This window comes from Vipera ursinii, assembly GCF_947247035.1.
Source record: "Vipera ursinii genome assembly, chromosome: 10".
Lineage (NCBI taxonomy): Eukaryota > Metazoa > Chordata > Lepidosauria > Squamata > Viperidae > Vipera > Vipera ursinii.
The window spans coordinates 11104716-11132499 of record NC_139520.1 but is presented as its reverse complement, the minus strand read 5'-3'; the positions used below and the strand labels follow the sequence as shown (position 1 = coordinate 11132499).

Genomic DNA, 27784 nt, shown 5'->3' with positions numbered 1-27784 from the left:
CCAGAGCTAAATACAAGGTATAAAAGTAAAAACAATCATAAACAACCATATGCTAACAACAATGAACTATTAAATCTATCGCACTTTAGCTCTTATAGAGTGACTACAAGCAATACAAATATCACATCAATACTTATTCAAATGCTAAATGAAACTTTTTAGTCCCATATTTATTCTGGATATAATCAATCCATTTTTTCCACTCCGTAATATAGCGTTGTTGCGAATGGTCTTTCAAATACGCCGAGATCTATTCTCAATTCTATATCCATTTATCTGTTTTATCTGCTCCTTCTCTGTTGTTGTTTTGTGGGATTTTGTTGTTGTTGTAGAGTTAACTTAGAAATAGATTGATTTATATTTTCAAAGTTATTTTGGATTTCTTTGTGCTTTAAAGTCATTGTTGTTTGAATTAGTTGCAGTATACTATATATCTCCTCCTGTGAAATATTTGTGTTTTCTTAGTATGTTCTTTCTACATGTCTCTGATCCATGATGGCCATGAATTTGAGATTTTCCCTTCCTTTCTTTTCTGCGCAAATAGCTTTAGAGTCTCAATTAAATAGATAGTTGTAATCCAAATAGTTAAAAAAAGATTTTTTCCTGAAATTTATAATTGTCTCTTTGTCTACAGCCTAGATTCTTCTCTCTTTTTTGTCACAGCTGTTCTTTGTTAAAACTTTGAAGGTCACAAACACAGGTTAGCTTTTCCCAAGTTTTACCAAGTCTTATATTAAAGTCATAGCTGTCATAGTCTTCATCCACCACTAGGTGTCAGTAACTATTTGTTTTTCACTTCCATATATTTTGATCCTCCATAAAAAGATTAATTCGCCGTTTCTGTTAGTATAAGGGTGGGGCGGAAATCGCCTTCCTTCCCTTTCAGAGGTATTTTGCTTCTTGGGGATCTTTTCCAGGAAATTAAATGTAGAACACAAAAGAGAAGATCAAATTCCTCACCCAGTTTCAAGGACACTGTTCACAGCTGTGCTGGTTAGTGCTTTTGGACTTTAGTTGCAAGTAGCTTGGGCTGGTTGATGCAATATGGCCAGCCTTTCTCCTGTCGGGTTAGAAGGCTTTCCACAAGTCGAACAGAATGGCTGCCTCTGTTCTAGAATCACTGGAGCACCCTTCTTTCTTTGTCGCCTCACTGGGGCAAGTTAGACGCATTTCGGATGTCCAGGCAGGGCAAAATTAGCCGCGGGGGTGAAGAGAATCCACAACCTAGTGACTAGTTGCTACCATGCAAAACCGGAAGTCTCACTAGGCATTTTGATCAAACAACAATCCACAGCCAATGTGATTCCTTCATTAGAAGAGATAAAATTTAGGGCTTTGTAAAGGAACACCAGAGACATTTTGCTCATGTCTTCATTAAAGCAAAGCAATTTTCCAAGGCTCATACAGCCATTAGAATGTGCTATTATAAACAGAGTGATAGGCTGGGATCAGGGAAACCCAACTTCAAACCAACATTTGGCCATAGAGAATGCTGGTTGACAGCCATCCCATTTTCTCAGCCTAAACTCTCTTCACCAGAATGTTGTTAGGATAAAATTATGTGAGTTTTCCCTTCCCACCAACTTCATCCTTATAGGGAATGGCTAGAACAATTCTCAAGCCACGAAAAAGTTTCATAGTTTTACAGATCTTTGAGGCAGTTTAAAACAGCAAAAAGCAATATTGAAAAAATATCAGGGAAAAATAGATCTATCAAGAAAATACCTCTCCTATTTCTAATGTTGTGATTTCAAAGGTTAAGAAGTGAGTATATTTTTATACTGTAATTATGGTCAGTTATTAAGCAATCCCTCAATACTGGGGTAGGTGAGAGGGAACTTGTGATAATGAGAACTTGATAGCATAGTGAGAACTGGGCAATGAAAAATCATTAAGAAGTTGTAAGTTCAAAATACGAACAGCTGCTGTTGTTTACTGATTTTACATATGGTAATGCTTTGTACGAAGACCCAAGTGAGGTGACAGGTGCTATGGGAACCCACACTCTGAATTTATTGATTTAGTTATGTGAAACAGTGGAGTGATATGTTCTTGTATACTGAGAATATGAGGGTGTTTATAGAGGATAAAATGGATTAATGAAAGCAACAGTGAAGATGAAGGTGAGTATCTTATGGCGCAAGTTCAGTAGAAGTACACATGGGAGCTAGATGGAGGAAAAAAAACACCCATCCAAACTTCTGCTTTAATTTGAGAAAGATTAAGGCAGCAGTGCTCTGGCCCATGGCTGTATCTCAGGGATAAAGGATAAAACAAAAATCTCTCCCAAAGGTGAAAAGAAGAGTTCCACCTCATGGCTTCAGAGCTTCAATATAAACCCTCAAATGCAATCACAATCTTTGTCTCACAGAAAGATCCATCACTATCATTCTGAGTGGGAAATGGGAAAAAAAAGCAGGTTGAAGGTCTGTGGAGATTCTCAGTCATCCAGATCATAACTGTCTTCAAGGTGCTTTTCAAAAGCCAACTGGACTGTTTTGTTTTGTTTTGTTTTCCTTGAGGACGAAGAAGGTTTGCTTCTCATCAAAGAAACTTCATCGGTTCTGACAGGATGGTGGCGGCTGTGAAGTAATCAGAACTAATCCCTCCTTGGCCCCATCATCCTGCCAGAACCGACAAAGCTTCTTATATATTGCTGGATGAGCGACAAAAAGTCTTCTTCCTTTTCAAGGAAAAAGCAGTCCAGTTACCTTTTGAAGAAGCACGTGGGAGAGAAGGCAGGTTGAAGAATTCCACAGGCAGATCATGTGTTGAATTGTGAGTCTGTCCAGGCTCTAGATCAGGGGTGTCAAACTCAATTTCATTGAGGGCCGCATCAGCATTGTGGTTGCCCTCAAGGAGCCAGGTAGGTATGGCCAGGGTGGGTGTGGCCTACTGGGTAGGCGTGGCTAGAGTGCCTATGGCCTACTGGGTGGCCATGGGCAGCTCTACATCCTTGGCATCAAGGGTGCCTATGGGGGCCCGGGCAGGAGTGGGACAGATCTGAGGGTCTCTGGCAGAAGGAGGGTCTCTGGGCCAGGGCCAAGGCAGTGGGGGCCGTTCCCTCACTGTTTCCAGGATGGCTTCGCGGGCCACATGAAACCACTTCGCGGGCCGGATCCGGCCCCCGGGCCTTGTGTTTGACATGTCTGCTCTAGATAAACTCACAGTGACACAAATTTCAAACCAACCTTGATATAGAGCTAAATGAAATTTTTCCTGTCCTTCACAACATTAGAGAACGCTGAAAAAAAGAAATAAGATCTCCTTGAAGTTGGGGGAAAACATATTCAGGTTCATGTTGTGGACAATCTGGAGGGAAATCAATTTTCTCACACTTTCAAAATTTATATCTGAGAACAATTCCAGGATGGTTCGGATATATTTATATTTTATATTCTAATGAAGCTATTAAAAATAATTTTGTTCTGTTTTTTTAAAAAAATTCTCTGTCATTATTTTATGTGCCCATGAGTCAAATTAGCATTACAGTAACAATGTACTGATTCCCATTTTTTTTTTCTTTAAGAAGATATCTGAGGGCCTGTAGATAAGCCAAATATTGGTCATGCAGCATCTAGGGTATTAATGCAAGTGTGAACCTCCTAGATGTCATGTGCTATGCCCCATAATTAAACAGAAGCCTTTACATGGTCCAAAAATAATGAAATCAACCAGTGTTTGGGTTTCTCACCTAAATTATTAAAAGGCTTTAAACAAGAATGATAAAAGCTTGCAATTTAGTAATCTTGTGAGATTTTGACATCTATGTCTCCTAAGAAATCAAAATAAAACCAATATAAAATTCAATTTAAAAACCAGTTGTGTAAAGACAGCTAAAATAAGTTTTAAACAATGAAAATATGTTATATAATTTCAATTTTTCTATTTCTGGAATAGGCCCATATCAACTAACGTTATGCTTAACTAGCAAAATTCCACTTACTGGTGTAGCCAACTCACGTTGTGCTATTTTTGTTCGTTTTATTTTCCCTTTCCGTACATTATTGTACATTATTGCAAAGTGAGCATGAGAAATTCAGCTATACTGGAAAACACACAACCATCTTTGCTCTTTATGTTTTTGCTGATCAATACAAAGTGTTATAAACAGTGGGATTAAAGTGTTGCCAGAGTGAAACTTAATCTATGATGTTTCTGTAGACACACAAAATCTGCAGTTTACATATTCACAGTGGTATAATTGGTGGGAAGAGCATCTTCCTCACTTTTCAGTACTAATTTAGCATGGACAAAAATTTGATAAGTGCTTCGTTTCTGAGCAGGAAGAGAGCGCTAGGGGAACTTAACTAAATGTATTCTAACATGCAACGTAACATAGCTCAAATTATACATCCTAAGTATAGTCTTATAGTCTTATGAACGTTGTCCATAGGGTCGCGATGGATCGGACACGACTTCGCAACTAACAACAAAGTATAGTCTTAAAAACACTTTTTAAAAGTTCTATTTATATCTAAAGGAATTACTTTGAAGTCAAACAGTGAAACTGAGAACCATTTAATTCTATAGGATAATTAAGCATCTGCATATCTTTCTCCTCTGAAATCAAGACCAATTAGTGTCACTATTTCCCTGTCATTCTCCAAAGCTTGGGAAAATAACACCTGAAAGTAATTTCATTTTAATCCCTGAAAGAACTATTGTGACCCTCCCATATTAACATTTAACACATTTTTTCTTAGGAAAAAAAAATCCCCTGATCCCTAGGACAATGTTATAACCCTTGAATGTTAATAAGAGAAAGTTCTGACATTAGAGGTGATAATCTGTCTTGTATTACTTTACTGCACCATGGAATAGAGCCACACTGGATCCTTGTGTTTACTTATTTACTCTACAATGAAAACCAATATCTCTTCTCACACAAATTTTGGTTTCTAGCCAGTATTATATTGAACATTTCCGATTTATGTAAACATGTTTGTTTTTTTCTGTTTTAGGTCATTCATACCATGAGAGTAATTGACAAAGATGACCCCAAAAATGGACACTATTTTGTTTATAACCTTCCATCTGAAATGGCCAACAACCCTAATTTTACAATTAAGGAAAATGAAGGTAAATATATTTACTTATACCCCGTCTTTAATAATATTATTATTAATAATGTGGGGTAAAGTTAGAAGTTGTAGTTTTTACTGTGTTCATTGCTTCATTTTGCTAATGTTCTTAAAGTCCTTCTCTCTTTTACCAGAGAATTTGCCTTCAATTTTTTATGACATGGTCAATGTTTGTTTTCAAGGTATCTGATATTGGTGCCATATAAGATAGATAGATAGATAGATAGATAGATAGATAGATAGATAGATAGATAGATAGATAGATAGATAGATAGATAGATAGATAATGTGAGAAAGAGAGACGATTACAGACATATAGAGAAATATATACAATTCATTGGATTACTGCAAATATAGACACAATGATTATTAGCAAAATATTTCAGCAGATTTTTATATCATAGTTACATTGTTGCTCTTTTTGATGTAACAGTGATTATTTGTATACATTAGTGGTATATTTCTTCATAGACAAAGCAATATTGACTTTACATTTAACAAGGAGTGAAATTATTTCCAGTTGTACATTTTACTGCTGTGTAGGTTTTCTTTGTCACTCTTTCTGAATTCTGACTTAACAACGATAAACATCAATTTCAGAATCACAGCAGTTTTCTGTGGCTCCTGTTTTGATTTATTTGCCTCTTCTAACCTTCAATAGATTACTACATATGTTTAAAGAAATGAAACCGGAGCTAAGATAAAGTTTCTGGATAGATTCTTTTTTCTTAGATTCGTTTTTGTATACTTCTGGAAATAACACTATTTGCAAAATAGTTTGGGGAAAAAAATGGAAATGGCCAGATAAAATTGCAGAGCAGACAAAACTGAAAAGCCTTTTTGAAACTATAATTTATTCAAGATTTAAAAGGACATTAAAAATGTCCCCTAATAATAAAGGAGAACATTTGTAGCTCAGGGTTGACATGAGGGGCCCTTGGTGCTCTCTGAGCTTGCTTGTTTTCTTGCAGACGTTTCATTACCCAAACTGGGAAACATCATCAGTGCTAGCAAGGAGTTCTGTTTGCTCTCAGTTTATCAGTGGCTTACCTGTCTAGTGGCTTGACTGTCCCATAATGATACATTTATTCTCTAGAAAAAAGAGTAACATAGTTTTAGCCTGCAGAACAATCCTTTTTGAAGTCCTTAGAACACTGGGGATTCTTGGGAATACTTGGGAACATCTAGAATGTTGTGGATAATTTTAGATTCTATGCTTTAGTAACAAATCAGTGCAGTTTGAGAAAGGATCTACTAAGGAAACAACCTACAAAGGAAAAAAAATAAAGAATTTAGTATATTGATGCAGGAGAAAACCAGACTGATGAGAGACATAAGAGAAATTTTCACTGATTGTGAATCAATGCTACATGTAAAAGAAAGATCTTGTTTTTTTATGTTCCCAATAAATGGGCTTATATCTAGTAATTGTATGTTAGAGGGGGCATAGATTTCATTTAGACTTTAGAAGAAACTTACGGTAAGGCCAACTCAGTGACACAATCAATTATCTGGAGACATGAAAGATCTTAGCAAAAAATGGGATAGGACAGCTGTTCTTATTCATGCTTTACTTCTGACTTTCTTGCATCAAACATGGATCAGACTCCTCCTCCCTTTAATTATTTAAAGTGCCGTTAAAAATGGCAATAATAACTCATAACTGTGTGAAAGCAACATGGCTTTGCATTTTTAAAGCTTAGGCATGCTAAATAATCCTCAACTCTCTACTCCAATCAGTTTCTTTCTGCCCCTTTAAATTCACTTGCTGAATGGCATAGGAACACTTTATCCTCAAATAGATATGATGCTATTTTTCTATGACATGATGACGTTGCATTAAGTAAGTAACCTTTTTTCTGGGGAAGCAATGCCAAGACTTGTTTGCAATTTTTAAGTAATCATTATCTCCTATCTAATAGATTTCGAAATACATACATTCAAACTTATTCCTTAAATCAGCACCCTGATAGCTGACTTATTATAGAATCTTTTCACTTCAAGTAAATAGTAAGTTATTGGTGAGCACAGTCAACAGCAAGCTAACCATTTGTTCAAGTTTAGTGATACGAGATCTTATAAAGGGTCCAGTTAATTACAGAGCTAAAGTCTAGTGATCATAGAAAGGCCTTCCTTACATTGCTTTGTAATATTGTTCCAATTGTGAAAGGCACAGCCATTAACATTTATTTTCCTGCTCTTAATACCCTAAAAAGATTGATGATGATGGCGATTTTGCTGTTCTGCTCAAAGAAACCCTGAATAGTATACAAGGCAAAAGGAACAGTTAAAAAAAGCCTGCTGCAAAAAATAAAACGGTAATAAAGCAATCACCCATGAAGTAAAAACAAATCAGAACAACATTCTGAAAGTGCCAAACTTAAGTTCATTTGAAAAGGCAGTCTGAAAAATAAAAGTTATTTGCTGTAGAACATTCATCTGGAAAACAGGGCAGGATCAAACTGACAAAAGCAATACTGTGCTGTTGCAACACAAATACACTCCTTTACCCATGCTTAAGTGATCCACATAGTTAAAAAAAAAACAGTACCAGCATCATATCATTGTGGTACTGCTTTCATAATTTGACTGCCCCCCCATACCCCTTGCTATCTTTGTGTCTGGTTGTTTCAAAAAAGGTTCTCTAAAAAGTAGATTTGCCTAAAGGAGTTTCATAATCAATATGTCAACACCAGAAAGGCTCAAAATTTAACTGTTCTGAGCTTAATCCAGCAAGTTAATCTTAGGGCATAGTGCACTGGTGGGGGTGGGGTGGGGGGGGTTGTCACATAACCACAACTACATTTTTGATATATTCTTTCCAACACTTTGTAGAAAACTGTTTACTAATCTATTTTGTTGTTTGTTATTTGTATGACCAGTTTGGTCTACCTGAGAGTCATTTTGGTCAAGTAATTAAGGCACCAGCCTAGAAACCAGGAGACTGTGAGATCTAGTCTTGCCTTAGACATGAAAGCTGGCTGGGTGAATTTGGGCCATATCTTTATTTATTTTTCTAAGTAAAATAGGGGAAAACATGTTTTTCATTGGAATAAGACCCACTTCACGATGTGCCCATCCTGTTGGAAAACTATTTGTTCTTGGAGTTCACCCAATTCTCCCACTGTGTTCTGCATGATTGTCTTCATTTTTATTTTATTTTTTGTTTTGGTAACCACAAGATTATTGTGGCCCATATTTGCATGGTTTATTCATTTCATTTTTTTGTTGTATTAAGTATGAACATTTTAATGGAGCTTATGCTTTCCAGGATTTTATGTTCATTTTTCTCAGCATTCATATTTTATTGGTACAGAAACATTTGGGCATGTTTGGATTTTGGCTTGAAAAACATCTCAAGCCTCACTCTGGATATACTTTAGCAATAGTGGTGTAAACTGCATAAATTCATGTTAAATTTCAATAGGAAAAAAAATATTACCTTCATCATCAACCACATTGATATTCCACAACATAATTCCCTAAATTTAGTCAACAATGTATTTAAAAAATACACAATTACACAGAAGAATACATTTTAGGAATAAAAATTGCATTAGGTAATAGTGGTTGCAAAACATAGGCAAATATTTACTCACAAGACAACACACATGATATGCATTTGAATTTGCTTTTTTTTTTAAAAAAAGGATTTTACTAAGAAAACAAACCTTTTGCTTGGAAAAAGCATGTGCTACACAGAGAAAGAGAGAGGGGGAAAGAAAAAAAACTATTAAATGTGCCAGTTTTATATCATTCGTATCTATGTGCCAATCATTTGTTCTTCCTCTGGAGTATTGCTGTATTTAATATTCTCCAACTGTGGGTTGCTGGTGAGAAGATGAATTAATTTCTCCTCAACCTATCCTGCTGTACTTCTTCTTTTTTATTATTAACCATTGGGGTCCGGTAGATGATAAATCAATGGATATTCCTGTAGATAAGCCTTCATTTGAAGCCATGGAAAGCTGGCAAACATTTTTTTGATATAACTATTATCCAACCTAAGAGGAGGAACGTGTGATCTAAAGACATTTAAATTGGTCACCTGCCTTGTCACCTATGAGCCATTAAAAATCCCCCTCCACAGTGAAGTTCTTTGGTGAATTATTTAATCCGTTTCTCCTGGCTTTTATGAAGAGATGGATGCTTGCAGCCCTGAAGATAGAATTGTCGAGGAAGCTGGTCATTATGTGGAGTGGACTTTGACAGATTTTATTCAATATCTGAATGGCAAATTAAATAAATGCAAATGTCTCAAGAATACTAAATTCAAGCTTTACTAAGGACTTTAGTTGGAAATAATTTTCTGTTTCAAGCACACTTTTCCGGTATTGAACTCAGAAATAACTTTTCTTCAGGGAAGGGAAAATTCATTTCTATGGTTCTAGATATTTTCCTTCTCCTTTCCATAATCATTAAGTATAGCTCTCACCTTACAGCATGAAAAGTACAAGTAAATGAGAAGATCCAGTTATTCTGATGCCTTTGAATCCAGTTCCTAGTGGTCCTATGGATTGAGGATTAACCTACATTTAATTGTTACTCGTACTTTTTATAAGGACATTCCAGTAATCTCTTTAATCCTATACATCCATTTTATTCATTGTTTTCTCCTTCTACTTGCCTCAATTCACAAAGCTTAATCATTTCTAGCCCATTTTCTATTTACATCATATGAACAAAACACATCAGGTTTTGCTTCCTCTCAGTATAAGGTAGTTTTAACTCAGTTTCCAAAACCATAATGTGGATGCTTATCTCTTTCTATCACTTCATCTAAAAATCCAGAATATCAGTTGACCAAGTGTCTCTAGAAAGGTCACAAAATCAAATAAATGTTCTATTTGTTATATCATCAGAAACACTTATTATTTATTAACATACTATCTCTATTATGTGATTCTATAAAAAAACATGAGTAATAGTCATTTCCTTTAATTAATCACCTTTTCATAAAAATTGTTGCTATAGATTGAACTATTTCAAAGGCTTTCAATTTTACTTCATTTGATAATTTTATCTGAATTATTGATCCAGTTCAGGAGGTCAATTTCATTTGAAGATTCGGTTGAATGATCTTTGAATCAAACTGCCAAAACAAAATTTTGCAAAGCTTTAGTGTCTTCTGATGAGTTACAAGAAATCAAAGCTGCAGACCATGTCATAAAACTGTTTTGTTTTTATTTATGGGGGAGGATTAGGATCACAAAGGGTTGGAAACAACTGAACAGCATTTACCATGGACAATACCTGGCAATGTGTCAAATTTAAATGGTTGGTTCTTTTCTGCTCCAATTATCAGTCTTGGTCTAGGAAAACTTACTTCAGACTTTCAATTGATCAGGGAACTCAGTAATTGACTTTGAATCTGTTATTATCTCTTGGGTCCTTCAAATTGAAAGTTTCAGTGTTCTTAGTATAAAATAAAGGGAAATATCTATGTTTTTCCTTGAGTTCCTTAGAGAAATGTAAATAAAAATAAAGGGAATATTTTGGTTCTGATGTAGGAAAGGGACAAAGGATAGCCTAGGCAACTTTCTCCCTTTCATGTATTTTATTAAAGAGGGCGATCTTTTGTCATCAGCTATGCTGCTAAAAGTTAACATGCTTTGAAATATAAAACCTCTAGAGAACACTATATCGAGTTCCATTAAAATAGCATTTATAGGAGCGTACAGCCTTTTTTCGATTTTATGGCCATTGGATGATGGCTTCTGGGTTGTGTGAAATGGACTACATTACAGCATGTGTTAGAAAACCAGGGCAAATATTAACTGCTTTCCATGAAGTTCATAATAAAAATTATGACTTCATAATCATTTGAGGGACGCGGTGGCTCAGTGGGTTAGGACACTGAGCTTGCCAATCAGAAGGTTGGCATTTTGGCGGGTCGAATCCCGAGTGCCATGTAGCAGAGTGAGCGCCTGTTACTCGTCCCAGCTTCTGCCAACCTAGCAGTTCGAAAGCACGTAAAAATGCAAGTAGAAAAATAGGGACCACTACGGTGGGAAGGTAACAGCATTCCGTGCACCTTTGGCGTCTAGTCATGCCGGCCACATGACCACGGAGATGTCCTCAGACAAGCGCTGGCTCTTCAGCTTTGAAACGGAGATGAGCACTGGCTCCTAGAGTCGGAAACGACTAGCACGCATGTGCGGAGGAACCTTCACCTTTACCTTTAATCATTTGAAGGGGTTCATGGTTAAGGCTTGGGAAGACCATGATTGGCCTTAGAGCCCCAAGTTGTATACCTGGTGGACTTGGAGCATGAAAGAAACCTGCATGTCCAGCTACCATATTCTTTGATGGCCTGGTTTCCTTTTACTGCTAACTCTTCCAAACATAATTGCTTTCTCTAGTGTATCCCATTGAATGACGTGGTCAGAATAAGTGAGACACGTTTTTGTGATTTTTCTAAATATACGTACTTTATTAAATTTATGCATAAGATAAAATATTTTAAAAAGAAAGGAGAAATTTAGAAAGAAAGAAAAAAGAATAATGAAGGAACAGGTTGGGGTTACGGTTCTTAACTTTTGAGAAATTTCCTAGAAAAAAGTCAAAGCCAGAAGAAAAAAAAATTAAAAGTACTAGGAATACAGCCTAGAACTGATCCTATAAGGATATTATTCTCTTGCAGTAAATGTCAGAGAAAAGTTTTGGCATGCTTTAGAGACGATTATCTACATGAATCTAAAGTTCAGTCATTTTGAAAGGAACAGAATTAGAAATTAAACAGATAATTATTTAAAGTTCATTTTTTTCTAAAGGTGATGATTAAAGAGGGAAGGACGGGGGGGAAAAACAGCATGTCATTCTTTTCTATCTGTTTAGGAACAGATATCCAGTGTCAAAGATTTAAAATATTTGACTATCTCCATGTCATTTTTCATTATGGAGAATAGCAGTGTCATTTGATAGGCCAAAAGCTCATTGTTGTTCTTCTCTACCTGTTTTCACCTTTTATGTGAATATTATTATTTGTTCTTTGAACATGATTCTAAGCCCATTAGCCTATTATATATTTATCTATACCAAAATGTGAGCCATGAGTTCTTAAAAAAGTTTTGATGTCTAAGATTTGAAGGGGCAAGCTTATTTTTTTCCTGTATGCTACCACTTAACAATAAATGTAATATGTGTATAGTAGGCTTTCTGTTGTTTCATTCACAAATAACTCCAATATTGTTGAATAGTATTGTATGGACTTTGAATTATTACAAGACAAGAAGAACACTTTTTAAAAAATAATATTTCTAGGGGAGGAATGTTGAGGTTTGGCATTCAAGGTGGCTAAGACATTGACTAATTGTCCCTGAAAGCTAATTTTACGTTATCTTATTGTGGGAAGTCAACCTCCCCCCCCAGAGAAAGAAATATTTTTGGGAATATTAAAAGGCTGAATATTATATTTCCCCAAAGGATCTTAAAAAGGCAAAAAAGCATGCCCAGTTTTTCTTAATAGCCCCAAGTCTCCCTCCCCCAAGCAGAAACCAGCTCTGCAGAAATGCAGATATCATCATCTTGTCAGAAAGATTGGAGCCAGGAAGCTAGTATCAGAAAGACAAAGAACCCTAGAATCAACAATCCCTCACATCAAAAAAAATCCAACACTCATCAGCCACAACCCCAGGGAAGCAGGATACGAACTTTGGGACATAATAGAATTAACCCACCACCATCAGAATACCAGAAGGGCACACTCAGACTCAGGTCAAAGTTCATGCCACAGGAACAACTCCAAACAAAAGCCCAAGAACGTATAAAAACCCACTCCCTACTACATGTAGTCAGTTTTTCCCAAAGCCATCTTTCTGTCTGGCTCTCCACTTCAATAAATTGTAACCTTCTTTCTAAAGCCATCTCCATTTTGTTTATTCCCGGCTTGGACTGAACCCTGATGAAGATTTTTTTTTTTCTTTCAACATTATTTTAGACTTACATAGCTGCTGAAATTATGAACTCCAACCCAGAATGGATCACAAACTATGCCAACATCAAAAAAATAAAGTTAAAAAGCAAACTATTACATTCTCCATCAGAATAGCAATTGCACTTAGACTGATATTTTACAGCATTCTCTGGGCAGTTTACAATGTCAGCCTCCAACAATCTGGGTCATAATTTTACCACCCCAAAAGGACAGAAGGCTGACTCAACCTTGAGACTGTCAGGATCAAATTCCAGAATCCAGCTTCTCAACAGAAAATTATATGTGGAAATTGTAGATTCTTAAATGTTTCTACTATTAAATCATCAGTGTCATCATCATTTCAGATCAAATGGTTCCAATGAACCAGGTCAAGGTGATTCTTTGACTGAGTTCAGGATACTTTGTAGTAATATTTGTTTCCTTCGTGGCAGATGATGTTATAAGATGCAACGAAATGAGTAAACTGGAATTATAAAACAGTTTCTACACCTGTGTTGTAGTTCTATAAAATTTCTAATATAAACTGTTATGGCTGCCATCAATTTGATTTTCCCACAACGTACATTGTAAATTTTTTGATGTTTACTGAAAATATATCATTTTATATTAATGAATATGTCTACCTGTATAGAGCTTGGTTACCATATCATTACCCTTTAAAACAGCCTATAAAAGTGATAACAACAAGCAGTATAATTTATTTTAATCAGCCTTCTGGCTAAATAGGACAATTCTGTTTTTATTGTCAAGCTCATATAAAGAGTCTTTCTCATAAAAAGAGTGTATTGTGCATGGTTTCTGTGACCTGCTGCATTGTATTCTTTAAAACATGTAATTCTTTCTAAGCTATTTGGTCAAACTAAGTTTGTTTTTCCCCTCTCTGCTTCTGTTGTTAGTTGCTTCAAATTCCTTGAAACTATATCCAAACTCCTAAAAAGAAACGTGAGGGCAGGTAGACATCCAGTAAAAAGGCTCAAAGGTGTTTAACTATGAGATTGCAAGAAAGAGTCCCCTGGAGCTATAATTTACTTTTGAGTCATTGTGTACTTTGTGGGTTATATGCATGTTATCTGGAAGCAAGTGCTGAAAATGAAATTCATATGCTGTTGTTAGAATAGCAAGATATCTTGAATTCTACCCTACAGTCCTGGTATTATTATTATTATTATTATTATTATTATTATTATTATTATTATTATTATTATTATTATTATTATTATTATTATTATTGGAATCTGAATTGGTTTGTACTTTGTCTTAGTGTTTTCTCATACTTTCTGGTGGAATCTTTTTGGCTTGGTTAACTATTTGGCTGCCTCTATTACCTGACCAATTCTCTAGTTACACATTATTTAGGAAATGCTTCAGCCAGTCAACGTATCTTGATTTAGAAGCCTTACATTATCTTTGTGGCTAAATCTGGATAGTATAGGCCGAAGCCTTGCCAATAATTCCAAATTTTGTTGGAAAAAACTGGCAATGATTCTAAGAAGGTGGAATGCAACCTATGAAAAACCTAGAGAAAATGCTAGGCTGTAACTCTCAGGATCCTTTAGCTTTAATGATGAGGGACAAGGAAAAAAAATGTATGGAATGATAAATGATAAAATTGAGAAACAGTACGGCATAGTTAAATGTGCCCCAAATTAATCTGAAGATCTAAGATATTTCATCTGCTGTCTATTACTATGGCATTCCAAAAGAAAAAAACCCTCCTGCTTCAAATTCCATTTAATGCCCCTTTTAGTAATAGCATATTGTAATTCCTCACCAAGTACACAGAAGGACTCTGAACATCACAATTTTCATTTCAGGCTGGCTAACTTTTATCTGAACATAAAGAAATGTGCTTTTGCCAAAGCTTCTCAAGTCTCCAGCTGTAAAAAGTTCCCAATTAAAAATTCTTTTCTTTCCCTTCAAAGGCAACATATCCACAGCACAGATAACTTATAATACAGTCTTTCATGCTGTTAATGATTTGATATTTCTAAACAGTTATTTTTTTAAAAAATGGAGAGAAGAAAAAGAGAGAAGGAGCTGGCTAGCTGGAAAGTTGAATAGCAGGAAAACTTACAGATGTCTACTTACTAAAGAAAGTTTCCTGAAGTAGAGGAACATCAGCTGCTTTCATAAAAGCCTGGCTTAGAGACATTTAAGACGTAGCTGTTTGTCCTCTTCCTCATTTTTTAAATCAAGCTAGAAATGTAACCTGACGTTAAGGTACTTTTTTGTACTTTTTTTTTTAAATAGAGGCTCAAGTCTATATAAAATCTTCCTTCCCTTCATATGCCACAAAAACCAACTTCTTTGTTTTCAAAATTATACGCTACTCAATAACCAAGAGATCTCACGGCTGGTCACCTAACAAAGAGATGAAAGATCATTTCCATGATTTGTGAATATCGTTTTTGAAGAAGAAGAAAAAAATCACCAGTCTCAATCAAGGATGGTTCATAAGCTTTTGGACAACTTCTCACACTGCTGAAAATTAGAAGTAAGAAGGTTTTTGTGGGGTGTTTTTTTTTTGTTGTTGTTTTTTGTTGAGGCAGGAGAATCAGACCTTCCACGGGAGTTCTGAAATAAACAAGTTTTGAAGAAGGAATAATGATCTGTCTCCAAAAGACCTGATTTCCACAAAAATATGATTTAGCTCTGTCCACTTTGCTTCGTCCATTACATTACATTAAACAGAAGCAACCTGGAATTAAGGAGAAACTTCCTAATAGTGAGGACAATTAACCAGTGGAACAGCTTGCCACCAGAAGTGGGTGCTCCATCACTGGAGGTTTTTAAGAAGAGACTGGAAAGTCACTTGTCTGAGATGGTATAGGTTCTACGGCTGGACTAGAAGACCTACAACATCCCTTCCAGCTTCTTTTCTAGAAGACTTAACTAAGAAAAGATATTTTTTTACATATATCTAAGGATGGTGTAACCAACTCAGAAGAAAGGAGAATATTGGAAGTCCTTCATCAGTGAACACATTATCTTTCTTTAAACATTTCCCTGAAACTACAAAATCCAAGTCTAAATACAGGTAGTCCTTGACTTACGATCACAATTGAGCCCCAAATTTCTGTTGCCAAGTGAGGCATTTGTTAAGTGAGTTTTGTCTCATTTAACAACTGTTCTTACCACAATCACTGCCATTGTTAATTTAGTAACATGGTTGTTAAGTGAATTTGGCTCCCTCATTGACTTTGCTTGTCAGAAGGTCACAAAAAGGGATCACATGACCCCGGGGCACTGCAACCATAAATACGAGCCACTTGCCAAGCGTCTGAATTTTGACCACATAACCACAGGGATTCTGCAATGGTCATAAGTGTGAAAAATGGCCATGAGACACGTTTCCCAGTGCCATTGTAACTTTCCATGGCCCCTAAATGAAGTGTTGCAAATGGAGACTCATATATACAATACCAAGCTATGAAGGCCTTCAAATTATCTTTCCAAATTATAAGTTTTTAATGTACCTGGAGAAGAAATTATTGGGTGCATGGGAAATAAATAGTATTAACTTGCATCTGATTGTTTGATTCAATTGGGATTAAATCCAATTTCATTTTTGTCCTGACCCGATCTATTTTTTTATTTTTTTACAGTGTGGCTTTTGCCATATCCCTTAAAGGCAGATGTAGCTCTTGGTCTAGGGGAAAAGAAAACCCCTTTTCAGAATGCTAGAGAAAGAAAAGAAAAAAAGTAAGGATACAAGTATTTCTCTCCTCCCAGTAATGTCGGCTCCTCTATTATTGAAGAACATAGCAATACATAGAACCAGTAATAATTGCTGACTTATTTCCACATGGAAAGTACTTCACTTTGTTAAGGAAGGCATGGGTAAATAAAATATCTGAAAAGCAAGATAATGAAGGATGAGGAGGTTAATTGGAAAGATGAGTGGAGATCAAGACACCCACTATCCTCTTGAACATCTGTTTCCAGGCTAATTCATGCAGTAGCCTTGGTGTCTACAATTCAAAAAGCCACCTGCTGTTTTCTCGGCTTTCAAGTGCTATTTTTAAAGTGTTTGCCAGGAAGGGAAAGTCAGTCAGATAAAGTGATTTTATTACTAGTCAGGAAGACAGGTGGCCTGTAAATTTCAAGATGGAGAAACTCAAGAAAAGTGTCTAAATCCCTTGGTAGCACTCTCAAGGCAACATGTCAAGCAAAGGATAGATGAATCTGTCAATTCTGCTTTCTCCTTTTATTTGGTCTTTCTTCATGATGATGTTTTAAATCTATTTTATGAAAACATTTGTTAATTTTGACCATTAAACTCCTCTGAATTCTTACCTACTTGCACTGGTCCAGTTTTAATAAATAAAACTATCCCCGACGAAAATAATCATTGTTGTAATCACCAAGGATTTCCAATCACTGTTGAACATAGAGGTAGATTCAGAACTAGAGCATAGGAACTGAATACTGGAAACGGTTGCCTTTCTGGATCAATCTGTCAGTCTCTACTCCCTTCAATACTTTTTGCCAATTCTGTCATTATTTATATTCCATTTGTGAATGAAGTTTAAATTTGTTTCTAAATCTATATTTTAAATAACCAAGTAAAACATGTGTGGATCAATGATTGGTACTCTCTCAGCTTAGTCTGAAGAAGCACCTTCACTATTTGCTGAAGATATTACATAGTTAGGTAATAAAATATTTTCAAGAAAATAACCAAACTCCAAGAGCCCCAATGACTCTACAGTTCAAACCTAACCTATAAATAGTCTCTTCTATTAATATGCTTATTAACATGCGAATATTGCACAAAAGATATGGTAGAGAAGGATTTAAAAACCCAACCACAGGCAATTTTTATATGATACTTTGAACTACAACTTAACATATTTTAGAATGTTATATCAACCCATTCTCTGTGCTTAATTAATGGTTTAGCTTGCCTTGAGATCTCATGGAATTCAAGATTAGTGAGAGAGTGGATCTGGTGTATGACTATAATAAAAAAAAAAATTGAAGGACTCAACCTGAAAAAAAATTACCATCAAATAGAAGATTCCATAGAAGTCTCAATGGGTTTAAGATTGCAATGGGTCTGCTTTATGTCAAACCGTTTCGGTGTCCACCAGATTTTTTTTTATTTTTTAATCTTCAGAAATCTATGAGCTGCTATAGATCTGGCCAATTATTTGTTTTCTTCTGTCTTTCTTTTTACTAAAAAAAATCAAAAAGAATTTGAATCTGCAGAAGGCACGCAAGCAAGCAAGCAAGAGGGACAGATCTATTATTGTAGTTACATTTTTTTCTTTACACAGACTGTTATATTAATTCTAAAAAGATTTGAAAGTCACTAAGAAGGTCAAAAGTTGCCAGTCTGAAAATTGCCAGTTGGGACTAATAAACAAGTGACAACCACCCAGATGGTGTCCAATAAATAATTGTCCTTATTTTTTTTTAAAAAAACAACAACCGGAATCTATTAGTATCATGCAAGAATATTAAATCTTATGAGATTGGATGAGAGACTTCTTCTTCTTCTTGTGCCATATTCATTATCAGACGTTGGTGATCCTGTTTTTATCAGCAGCCACACGAAAAAGTCCTGTTGAGTTTTGTCCAAACCAGTCCCTTAGATTTTGAAGCCATGACATTCTTCTTCTGCCTGGACCTCATTTGCCTTCAATCTTTCCCTGGAGGATTAAATGGAGTATGCCGTATTTTTCTGGATGTCACATCACGTGTCCGAAATATTCTAACTTTCATTTTTTAATTGTTTTGATGATTTCCCTTGGCTTTCCCAGGCGGCTTATCACCACCTCATTTCTGATATTGTCAACCCAGCTTCTACGTAACAGCCGCCTGTATATCCACATTTCAAATGCTTCTAATCTCTTCAGGTGGCCTTCTGTCAGAGACCAACTCTCTACTCCATGGAGCAGGATAGAAAATATATATATAACATCTGACAAGCCTGATGAGAGACAGCAAGAGAGAAATCCACCCCAAAGACTTTTTATGCAGGCAGTCCTCAACTTTCGACTACAACTTGGATCAGAATTTCTGTTGTTAAGCAAGATGGTTGTTAGTGAGTCACATCCAATGTTACTGCCTCTTTTCCCACAATTGTTAAGTGAATCAGAATTCATTAAGCACTTCGAACTAAGGTTTCCCTGGTTGACTTCGCTTGCCAGAAGGTGGTTGAGAATATCACAAATGTTGATCAAGTAACTCCAGGATGCTGCAACCATCATAAATATCTGCCAGTTACCAAGTGCTCAAACTTTGATCCCATGACTGTGAAGTTGTTGTGATAGTTGTAAAGTATGAGGATCAGATATGTAACCTACTTTTTCCACGCTGTTGTAACTTTGAACTGTCACTAAACAAATGGTTTTAGTCCTTGACTTATGGCCACAATTGAGCCCAACATTTCTGTTGCTAAGTGAGACATTTGTGTGAGCTTTGCTTCATTTTATGATTTTTCTTGCCACAGTTGTTAAGTGAATCAGTGCAGTTGTTAGGTTGTTAAATGAATCTGATTTCCCCACTGACTTACTTGTTAGAAATTTGCCAAAGATGGATCATTGGAGCCCAGGACACTGCAACTATCATAAATATGAACCAGTTGTCAAGCATTCAACTTTTGATTACGTGGGCACTTGGATCTTGCAATGGTCATAAGTGTGAAAACCAGTTATAAGTCAGCTTTTCAGTGCCATTGTAACTTTAAGCAGTCACTAAACAACTGGTTGTAAATAGAGGACTACTTGTACCTCTGGTAGACTTGGTGACCACTGACCCACAACCTAAGAACCATTGATGCTGGATAATAAAGAGAATAGAATATCACCCACATGGCTTTATCCACGTGTATGGCTTAATGGAGAAACTTGGGGATAACTTGGGATTTCCTGAAATTAAAGAAAATCTAGACAAAACCTGTAGTGTCTATTGAGGGGGAAAAAAGTTACTAAACAAACTTAGTTGGACAGTACGTGCAAATTCTGAAAAAAAAATAAATGAAAAATTGTGTTGAGTGGGGGGAGGGAACCAAAATGAAGCCTGTGGACCTCTGAATAGGAATATTCCAACATTTATTATTGTGCTATTTATGATTCTGCAACTGAAAGCAATAAAGAGCTAATGTGAAATACATCAAATAATGTTACATTTTTGAAATGTTTTCTGCCTCTCCCAGAGATGCTAATAGGTGGGAAATAGTGGGCAAGCTGTTGCCTGCCAATAATGTAGGATTCCCTAATGTAATAGAAAAATCTCATGCTTTCAGGAGTAAAATGAATTCAATAATTACTTAAGGGATCCTTAGCTATTTGATTTAATATACTCATAATACCTGCTGCTAAATAAAGCCACCAATTACTTCACCTGAGCATGGACTATATTTTACATGTTAAATGAAAGAGAGGACTAAATTCAACAAATATACAAGTTAAATCAGGGCTTTTCAACCAGTGGTACGGGTACCACCTGTGGTACTTTGGCAACTGGCCGGTGGTACGCAACCTCCCAGAGGAGTGGTAGCAGGGGAGGGGAATGAGCTGAACTGGTGGCAGCACCGCACAAGCCTGAGCGAGAGATGGCTGGAGCTCCAGGGCTGTCAAGGCTCAGCAAAAGTGCCAGGATCAGTGCTTCTTCAGGGCTGTCAGGGCTCAGTGGATGTGCCAGGATCAGTGCCAGGCTTCAACTGGACCTCAGCACTGATCCTGGTGCTTTTGCTGAGCCCAGAAGAAGCGCTGGTCAGCTGGAATGTTGCAGCATCTCCAGGGTCTTGTGATTTACATTCAGATGCTTGGCAACTGATTCATATTTATGATGGTCACAGTGTCCCAGGGTCATGTGAAGTGACCAAAACCTGCTGCAACCACCCAGCAGAGGGAGGGAGGTAAAAACCATACACCCCCCCACCCACCCCTGCTGCCAATCCTCAACAGAAATGCTCACAACAATGAAAACCTCGGACAGGAGGAAGAATACCGCTGGGCAGGCAGGCAGGTGTCTTGCTCAGCTGTGGCTTGGGGGGGCACTTTTTTCAGTGCCATTGTAACTTTGAACAGTCACTAACTGTTGTAAGTCAAGGACTACCTGTACTTCATCACTTTTTTTTTCCTTTTTTGGGGGGGATCATCAAGTTTTTGACACCTTGCTAGGTGGCTGGTGGTACTCGGATGTTGCCATATCCTAAAAGTGGTACAATGGGTGAAAAGGTTGAAAAGCCCTGAGTTAAATGACCATTGCTTTATTGATGACAACTAAGCCACAGCTGTGAAAAATAAAAGTAATATCATTTGGGAAAACAGAATGAGTTGTACTAAGGTGATGTCTTGTCTCATTTATCCAAATGAATACAATGCGTAAGGGGTCCTTGGTGCTCTCTGAGTTTGGTTCGGTTTTTTTGTAGATGTTTTATTACCCATCTAGGCACTATAATTGATGATGCTACTTGGTTTGGGTAATGTTTTCTGCAAGAAAACAGCCAAGCTTAAACAGCACCAAGAAACACTCATTTCAGCTCTGAGCAACAAATATTCTCCTCTATCGGAATGCAGTGAATATTCTGGGTCCATGGTCAATATTTGCCTTTCTTCCTTGTGTGCCTTTTCTCTGTTTATCTCATCACCAGGACCTATATGAGACATATTGTCCATAGACTAAAACAGGGATCCCCAATCCCTGGGCTGCAACCCACTCCCGGGCCATGGCGATTCGCAACCAGGCCCCACAAGCAGTGAGCCAGTGTGCACGCACACACTTGACTTGCATGAGCGGTGGGCCGGCATGTGTGCACGCATGTGTGCAGCTGAATTTGTGCAAGTTGAGCTGTGCACGCATGCGTGCCAGCCTGCTGCTCACGCAAGTCGAGCTACAAGCGTGCACGATGGCCCGCCACTCATACAGCCCAGTTCACCTCTCTCCCCCTCCATCAGGATGCCGAACTACAAAGGTTGGGGACCACTGAACTAAAATAAATAATAAACATGAATACTGGTGTTTAATTATTTCACTTTTCAATTAAGAGATGTCTCCTATTGAAAGTTTGTTGAAAAGCGGACTGCAGTTTGAATGAATGAATTTTCATGCTGCTACTGTGAAGCTATAAATTGAAGCTAGAGGTTCAGGATTACATTACATTACCCAAGTAATGTAACCCATGATCAAATCATGGAATAAATAAAGAGCATCCAAAACTTACATTACATTACCGGAAGAGTAAATAACTTGATTTTAAAGGGGGAACTAACTCTTACACATGCAAATGTCTCCCAGGACAAGGGAGATCAAGCAAGGTAAGTAAAACCATATATTGGGTAAATGAACATAAAAAAGAAATAGGCAACATGTATTATAGCACTACCATTTTGGCCGTTTTGTTAATAATAAATATTCAGAATGTTTCAGAGAAATAAAACCAGGAAGGTACCACAAAGCTAATACTTTTCGGAAAACTGAAAACTCTATTCTCTCTCTTTGACTTCTGCCTTCCAGATAACACATTCAACATTTTGACCAAACGCAACGGATTCAGCCGGCAGAAACAAGAAGTCTATTTTTTACCCATCATCATCAGTGACAGTGGGAATCCTCCAATGAGTAGCACTAGTACTCTTACCATTAAGGTCTGTGGCTGCAGCAATGATGGCATTGCCCAGTCCTGCAATGCTGAAGCTTATGTTCTTCCTATTGGTCTCAGCATGGGTGCTTTAATAGCAATTCTGGCCTGCATCATTTTGCTTTTAGGTACGTATGAATATATTGCTGGGAAAGACACAGTGATTAGGTTGTTCAACTGGGATGACGGGGATCTGCATTGAAATCCATTTTTGGACATAGAAGTTCATATGGTGACTTGGGTCTGGCCTCTCTTTGGGTGTTCCCACTTCAAAAATGATTTAGAAGAAAGACATCTCTATTATGTTCCCTAAACCATGCACATCTTTTTCAGGTTTCTGTGTGAGCTTTAAAAAATGTGTCCGAACTCATTAACCGAATCCTTGAAGTGAGACTCTTAAAGCACCCACATCTTTCCTTCAAGCTCTCAAGCTGAAGGAAATATGTATCTCTTTCAATGAAAGCAGAGGGATGCTGTGGTTAGACTTATGTGAGATTCAAAGTATTTCCTCAAAATCATATTCAGATTCTTACCATACCAAAGGCTAATTATGATAGAAGAAGAAAAAAGGAATGTATGCTGCCTTGATTATCTGGATCAAAGAGATACAAATCTCATGAATAAAAAAATGCACTTCTCAGGAAGAACATCTAGGAAAGAAATCTGAGTATAGATTGATTCAACCTAACCCCTGCTGTTTTTTATATGCCAATTCAAGTCATTCATTTATTTAATTTCTTCCAATTATGTCCACTTTTCCATCAGTGGCAACCCAGATGCCTAACAGCATTAATACAAATTTAACCCAATGCAAGAGATGCAAAGATATAAAATAGTCACATAAAAAGCAAGTGAAAGATTCTTGAAAATGAGTCAACATTCCATTAAAATATATTTACCGGACAAACTCTTGGGCTTAAATACTCGTCTCTGTCTAGTTTCAAAACATCTTCAGTATAAATGAAGTAAAGAAGAAGAAGATCTGAGTCTGTAGGTATAAAGCTTAAAAACAGAACTAAAGTAATGATACCATAAAGTTAAAATCCTAGAATGCCCCAGTCAGCAGGAGGCCATTGCTAAGAACTCTGTGTTCATACATCTGGAGAGAATCCAAGTTGGAGAAAGCTGATTTAGCAGATAGGTGAACTTTGGTCTTTTTCATTCATTTAGCAGATAGGTGAACTTTGGTCTTTACCCTCCATATATGATTTTTTTTAAAAAATAAAAACACACATCTTGTAGTTTATAAGTTCCCTGGCTCTCAGATTTCAAGTAGACTTCTGCAGAGCAGGACTTGTAGGAACCAACAGAAGCTCAGAAATAAATTTGAATAAAAATATGAATGAAATATATTGAAAAAACATTCTTAGTAATAAATGAAATGAAGCAGAAACACCTGAAATTTATTTTGTCAACATCTGCAGACGTCTTCGCTAGTTTTCAATTTTCTTTTCCAAACTGCCCTGGTATAATGATATATGAGATTATATCAAACTAAAAGAAAATACTCTGTATTTTAATCCAGCCGTTCTCATGCATTTTAGGAAAGAAATTTGTTTCTGTTTTCCAAAAGACAAGAGAATTTCAGTAAAATTTTCATAAATAGAATGCCTATGGAGATTCTCAGTCATCCAGGTCATAATTATCCCAAAGATGCTTTTTTTACGAGGCAACTGGACTTTCTTATTTTTCTTTGAAGATGTTTCATTTCTCACTCAAGAAGCTTCTTCAGACTTTTCATACTTAATAGTCAAGCCACGGGCCACAGAAAGAAACTGCCTTGAGTGTTTTGTTGTGCTGTTTTGCTTCTTTGTTTCAGATTGATTGGCCTATATAATTTATACAGATTTATACAAAAATGTGTAACAACAACAAACCTACTCTACAAAGGTATCATCCCTTTTCTGATACCAATAAACTTAAAACAAAAGAGCGATAAAACAGTTGCCAAGTACTATCTTTTTGAGGGAATAAAGTTTTTGAGAAATTTCATCCAAGCATAAATCTTTCTCCAATCATTTTTTTTTAAAAAAGGGAAACTGTTGGTTCCATAGTACACATAAACACCCTTCGAGTGTGCAGATGTATTTTAAAGAAAATCATTTGGTATTCTAAAATTCTTACTTTTTCTGAGGGAAAAGAAATATCCTCACTTGGCTCCAAATAATTCAACTTGGAATTAAATCCTGATGGAAATAAATCTACGCTAACAGAACCCAGGTAAAAAGTGTTAGTGTCCTCCAGGTATTTTAAGCACCAACTCTCAAAAGCTGCAAGTGGCATAGAAATAATTAGAACCTATAATTAAAATAATTAGAACTAATAATAATTAAATCAGAACTTCGTGATGGCCAAAGGCCACTCTTGAAACAGTGGAATAGAATCATGACATAAAATGGATATAGCTGCCTTCCCGTGTTAAAGCTTACGAGTTGGGCTACAATTTCTTGGAGTTTGTAAAGAGTATGGGATTTATTCCTCTGGGTGTTCTTGTACCTATATTAACATTTCTAGTAAGTATTGCATCACAAATTCTATGTGGTAATAGAGAAAATAGCTTCAGATTGGGCCACTGATTTCAGCATTTGTGGTTGAATGGCTATAATAAGTTTTAAAGAAGTGCAAGTAAAAACATAAATCCTATGAAGGGAAGTGAAAACCTGAAGAATTATCATCCTCTCCAGAATATAGGATGTAGAGTGATCAGAGGCAAATTCCAGAGGATCACGTATAAACCAATGAAGAGAAGTTAAAGGGGAATCCTGAAGAACTTTCAGCCCTTTCCAGAATATAGAATGTAGGCTGATCCAGAGGAAGCCAAAGGTTAGGAGGAAGGAGTAAGAGGTATTTACAGAGGAAACAATTATTTAGAGCGGAAAAAGCTCATTTTCACTTGATGGATTCAAATGGAGGGTCGATAGTTCTATGCTTGGGATGTGTTAATTTCTTCTCGCTTCTGTTATTAATGATTCCAGACCTTGTATTTAGGAGCTGTCATCCGGGCTCACCATTTTGTGATATTTCCTTTGCAGTCATTGTGGTGCTTTTTGTAACGTTACGGAGACATAAGAATGAGCCTCTGATTATCAAAGATGACGAAGACGTGAGAGAAAACATCATCCGATACGATGACGAAGGAGGTGGCGAAGAAGACACCGAAGCGTTCGACATCGCGACGCTGCAGAACCCAGACGGAATAAATGGATTTTTACCCCGTAAGGATATTAAACCTGATCTTCAATTTATGCCCAGGCAGGGCCTGGCACCAGTCCCTAATGGGGTTGATGTTGATGAATTTATCAATGTTAGACTCCACGAGGCTGATAATGACCCCACAGCTCCTCCGTATGACTCAATTCAGATATATGGTTATGAGGGAAGAGGATCAGTGGCTGGTTCCTTAAGTTCTTTAGAGTCGTCAACTTCAGACTCAGATCAGAATTTTGACTACCTCAGTGAATGGGGACCCCGTTTTAAAAGACTTGGGGAATTATATTCAGTGGGGGAAAGTGACAAAGAAACTTGACAGTGGATTACAAATGCTCACTTTTTTTTCCCAGTCTTGACTTAAAACTCTCGTGTAATATTCTAGGGCCACCACAGTTCATTATGACTAATGTGGCTTTTTGTTTAGGGGCAACTTTAGCACCAGTCATCTTTTAAAATCAACTACATCGTAATGTTGAACCAAAAAAAAGTACATAAATCAAAAAAAATATATATGTTAGGAGGTCTGAGTCTCGTGGAGTGTGGCGTTAAGTATGTAGAGTGTCTAGAAGTCTTTGGATATTCTATATTCACATGACCACTCTGAAGATGGGGTTTAGAGCTTGATCGTCTTTGGCAACGGGAACCAGTAATGCAATGGAGAAGGTCTTTGCCTTCCTAATGGACTTCTGTAGGACTTTTTTTTTTTTTTGGTAAAGAAGATTATCTTCTGAGAGTCCATTAAGAACAAAGGATTTATCTCCCCACTGCCCACCAAGATTCCACAAGGGACAAAGAAAAACAAAACATAAAAATTTAAAGCAATATCTGTCGTCTTTCCAATGCTGATTTTTCTTTTCTTTTCTTAAAAAACCCCTCTTGGCCTCAACTGTGCAGTGACTCAAAGTTGTACATAGGATAATTGTTGGCTGCAAAAAAAAAAACCACCACAGACCGAACAATAACATCTTTAAATATTTGTGTCAAGCCTTAAAATATTCACATGTTCTTAATCCATTCCAGGGACAGGATTCAAAATCCACAGTTGTGGGGAGCAAATCTGACAATATGGATTATTTTCTAGAAGGATTGATTCTTCTTTGACTTTCATAAGGAAAAAAAAAGGAGAAGAATCAATGAAGGAGGATGGACTCACATATATGAAACTGAAGCTGGTTTTATTGCTAAAGAATGCATTTATTTGTTTAATCCTTGAAATAAATATTTTATTGATGTCCATTACTGCTTTTATTTATTAAGGTTGGGTTTTGGAAGTGTATAAGGGGAAAAAAAGAACCATCTAAAGTATTGTATTCAGTCCACTGATAAAAGTTTTAGAATGGTTTCTTCTATATATAGTGAATGTTAATTGAAACATGTTTTTTTCAAAAAAAAAAACACACAAGGATTGTTAGCTGTAGAGGAGTAAAAAATGAGTGCTAGCGAGTGAAAAAAAATGTCCCTAGAGGAAATTAACTTTGGATGTTTTTCTATTTATACCATTAACCTACTAACTATGTTCAGTACAAGCACAAACTGCTGCAAGTAAACCAGTTCATGTGAATATTAAAAGAACAACAACAACAACAACAAAAGTTTCTACATTTTAAAAATTCCACACAAAATACCATAAGGTTTTTCTGCTGTGCTAGAAAAGGTTCCAGTGTGTACATATATATATATATATATATATATATATATATATATATATATATATATATATATATATATATATATATATATATATATTGCTAATGTTCTTAGCTTTTATTTCTTTTCTTCCTTAGAATATTCATAGTTCTGTATGGAAATCTTGTTCAGAGACAACCACCAATGGAAGCTGTCAGCATCCTCAATTTGTAATGGAAACTTATCATTTAGAAGTAGCGTCTGTATAATAAAATTAAATGGTATATAAAAATCATTTTACTTTTTTCCCCTATTTCTGTTTGGAAGCTTTCTTTT

The 27784-nt window shown here is 36.3% G+C and overlaps 1 protein-coding gene across 1 annotated transcript in view; it reads left to right on the top strand.

The window, feature by feature from the left end:
• CDH8 (cadherin 8) overlaps positions 1-26138 on the top strand; it is a gene marked incomplete at its 3' end in the record, with an annotated part of 198355 nt that extends 172217 nt beyond the window's left edge. Inside the window, exons 9-11 of the mRNA XM_083370510.1 lie at positions 4965-5082; positions 22489-22740; positions 25645-26138. Coding sequence (XP_083226636.1) covers positions 4965-5082; positions 22489-22740; positions 25645-26138 — 864 coding nt within the window. The remainder of the gene's footprint in view (positions 1-4964; positions 5083-22488; positions 22741-25644) is intronic.
• Positions 26139-27784: the final 1646 nt, after the last annotated feature.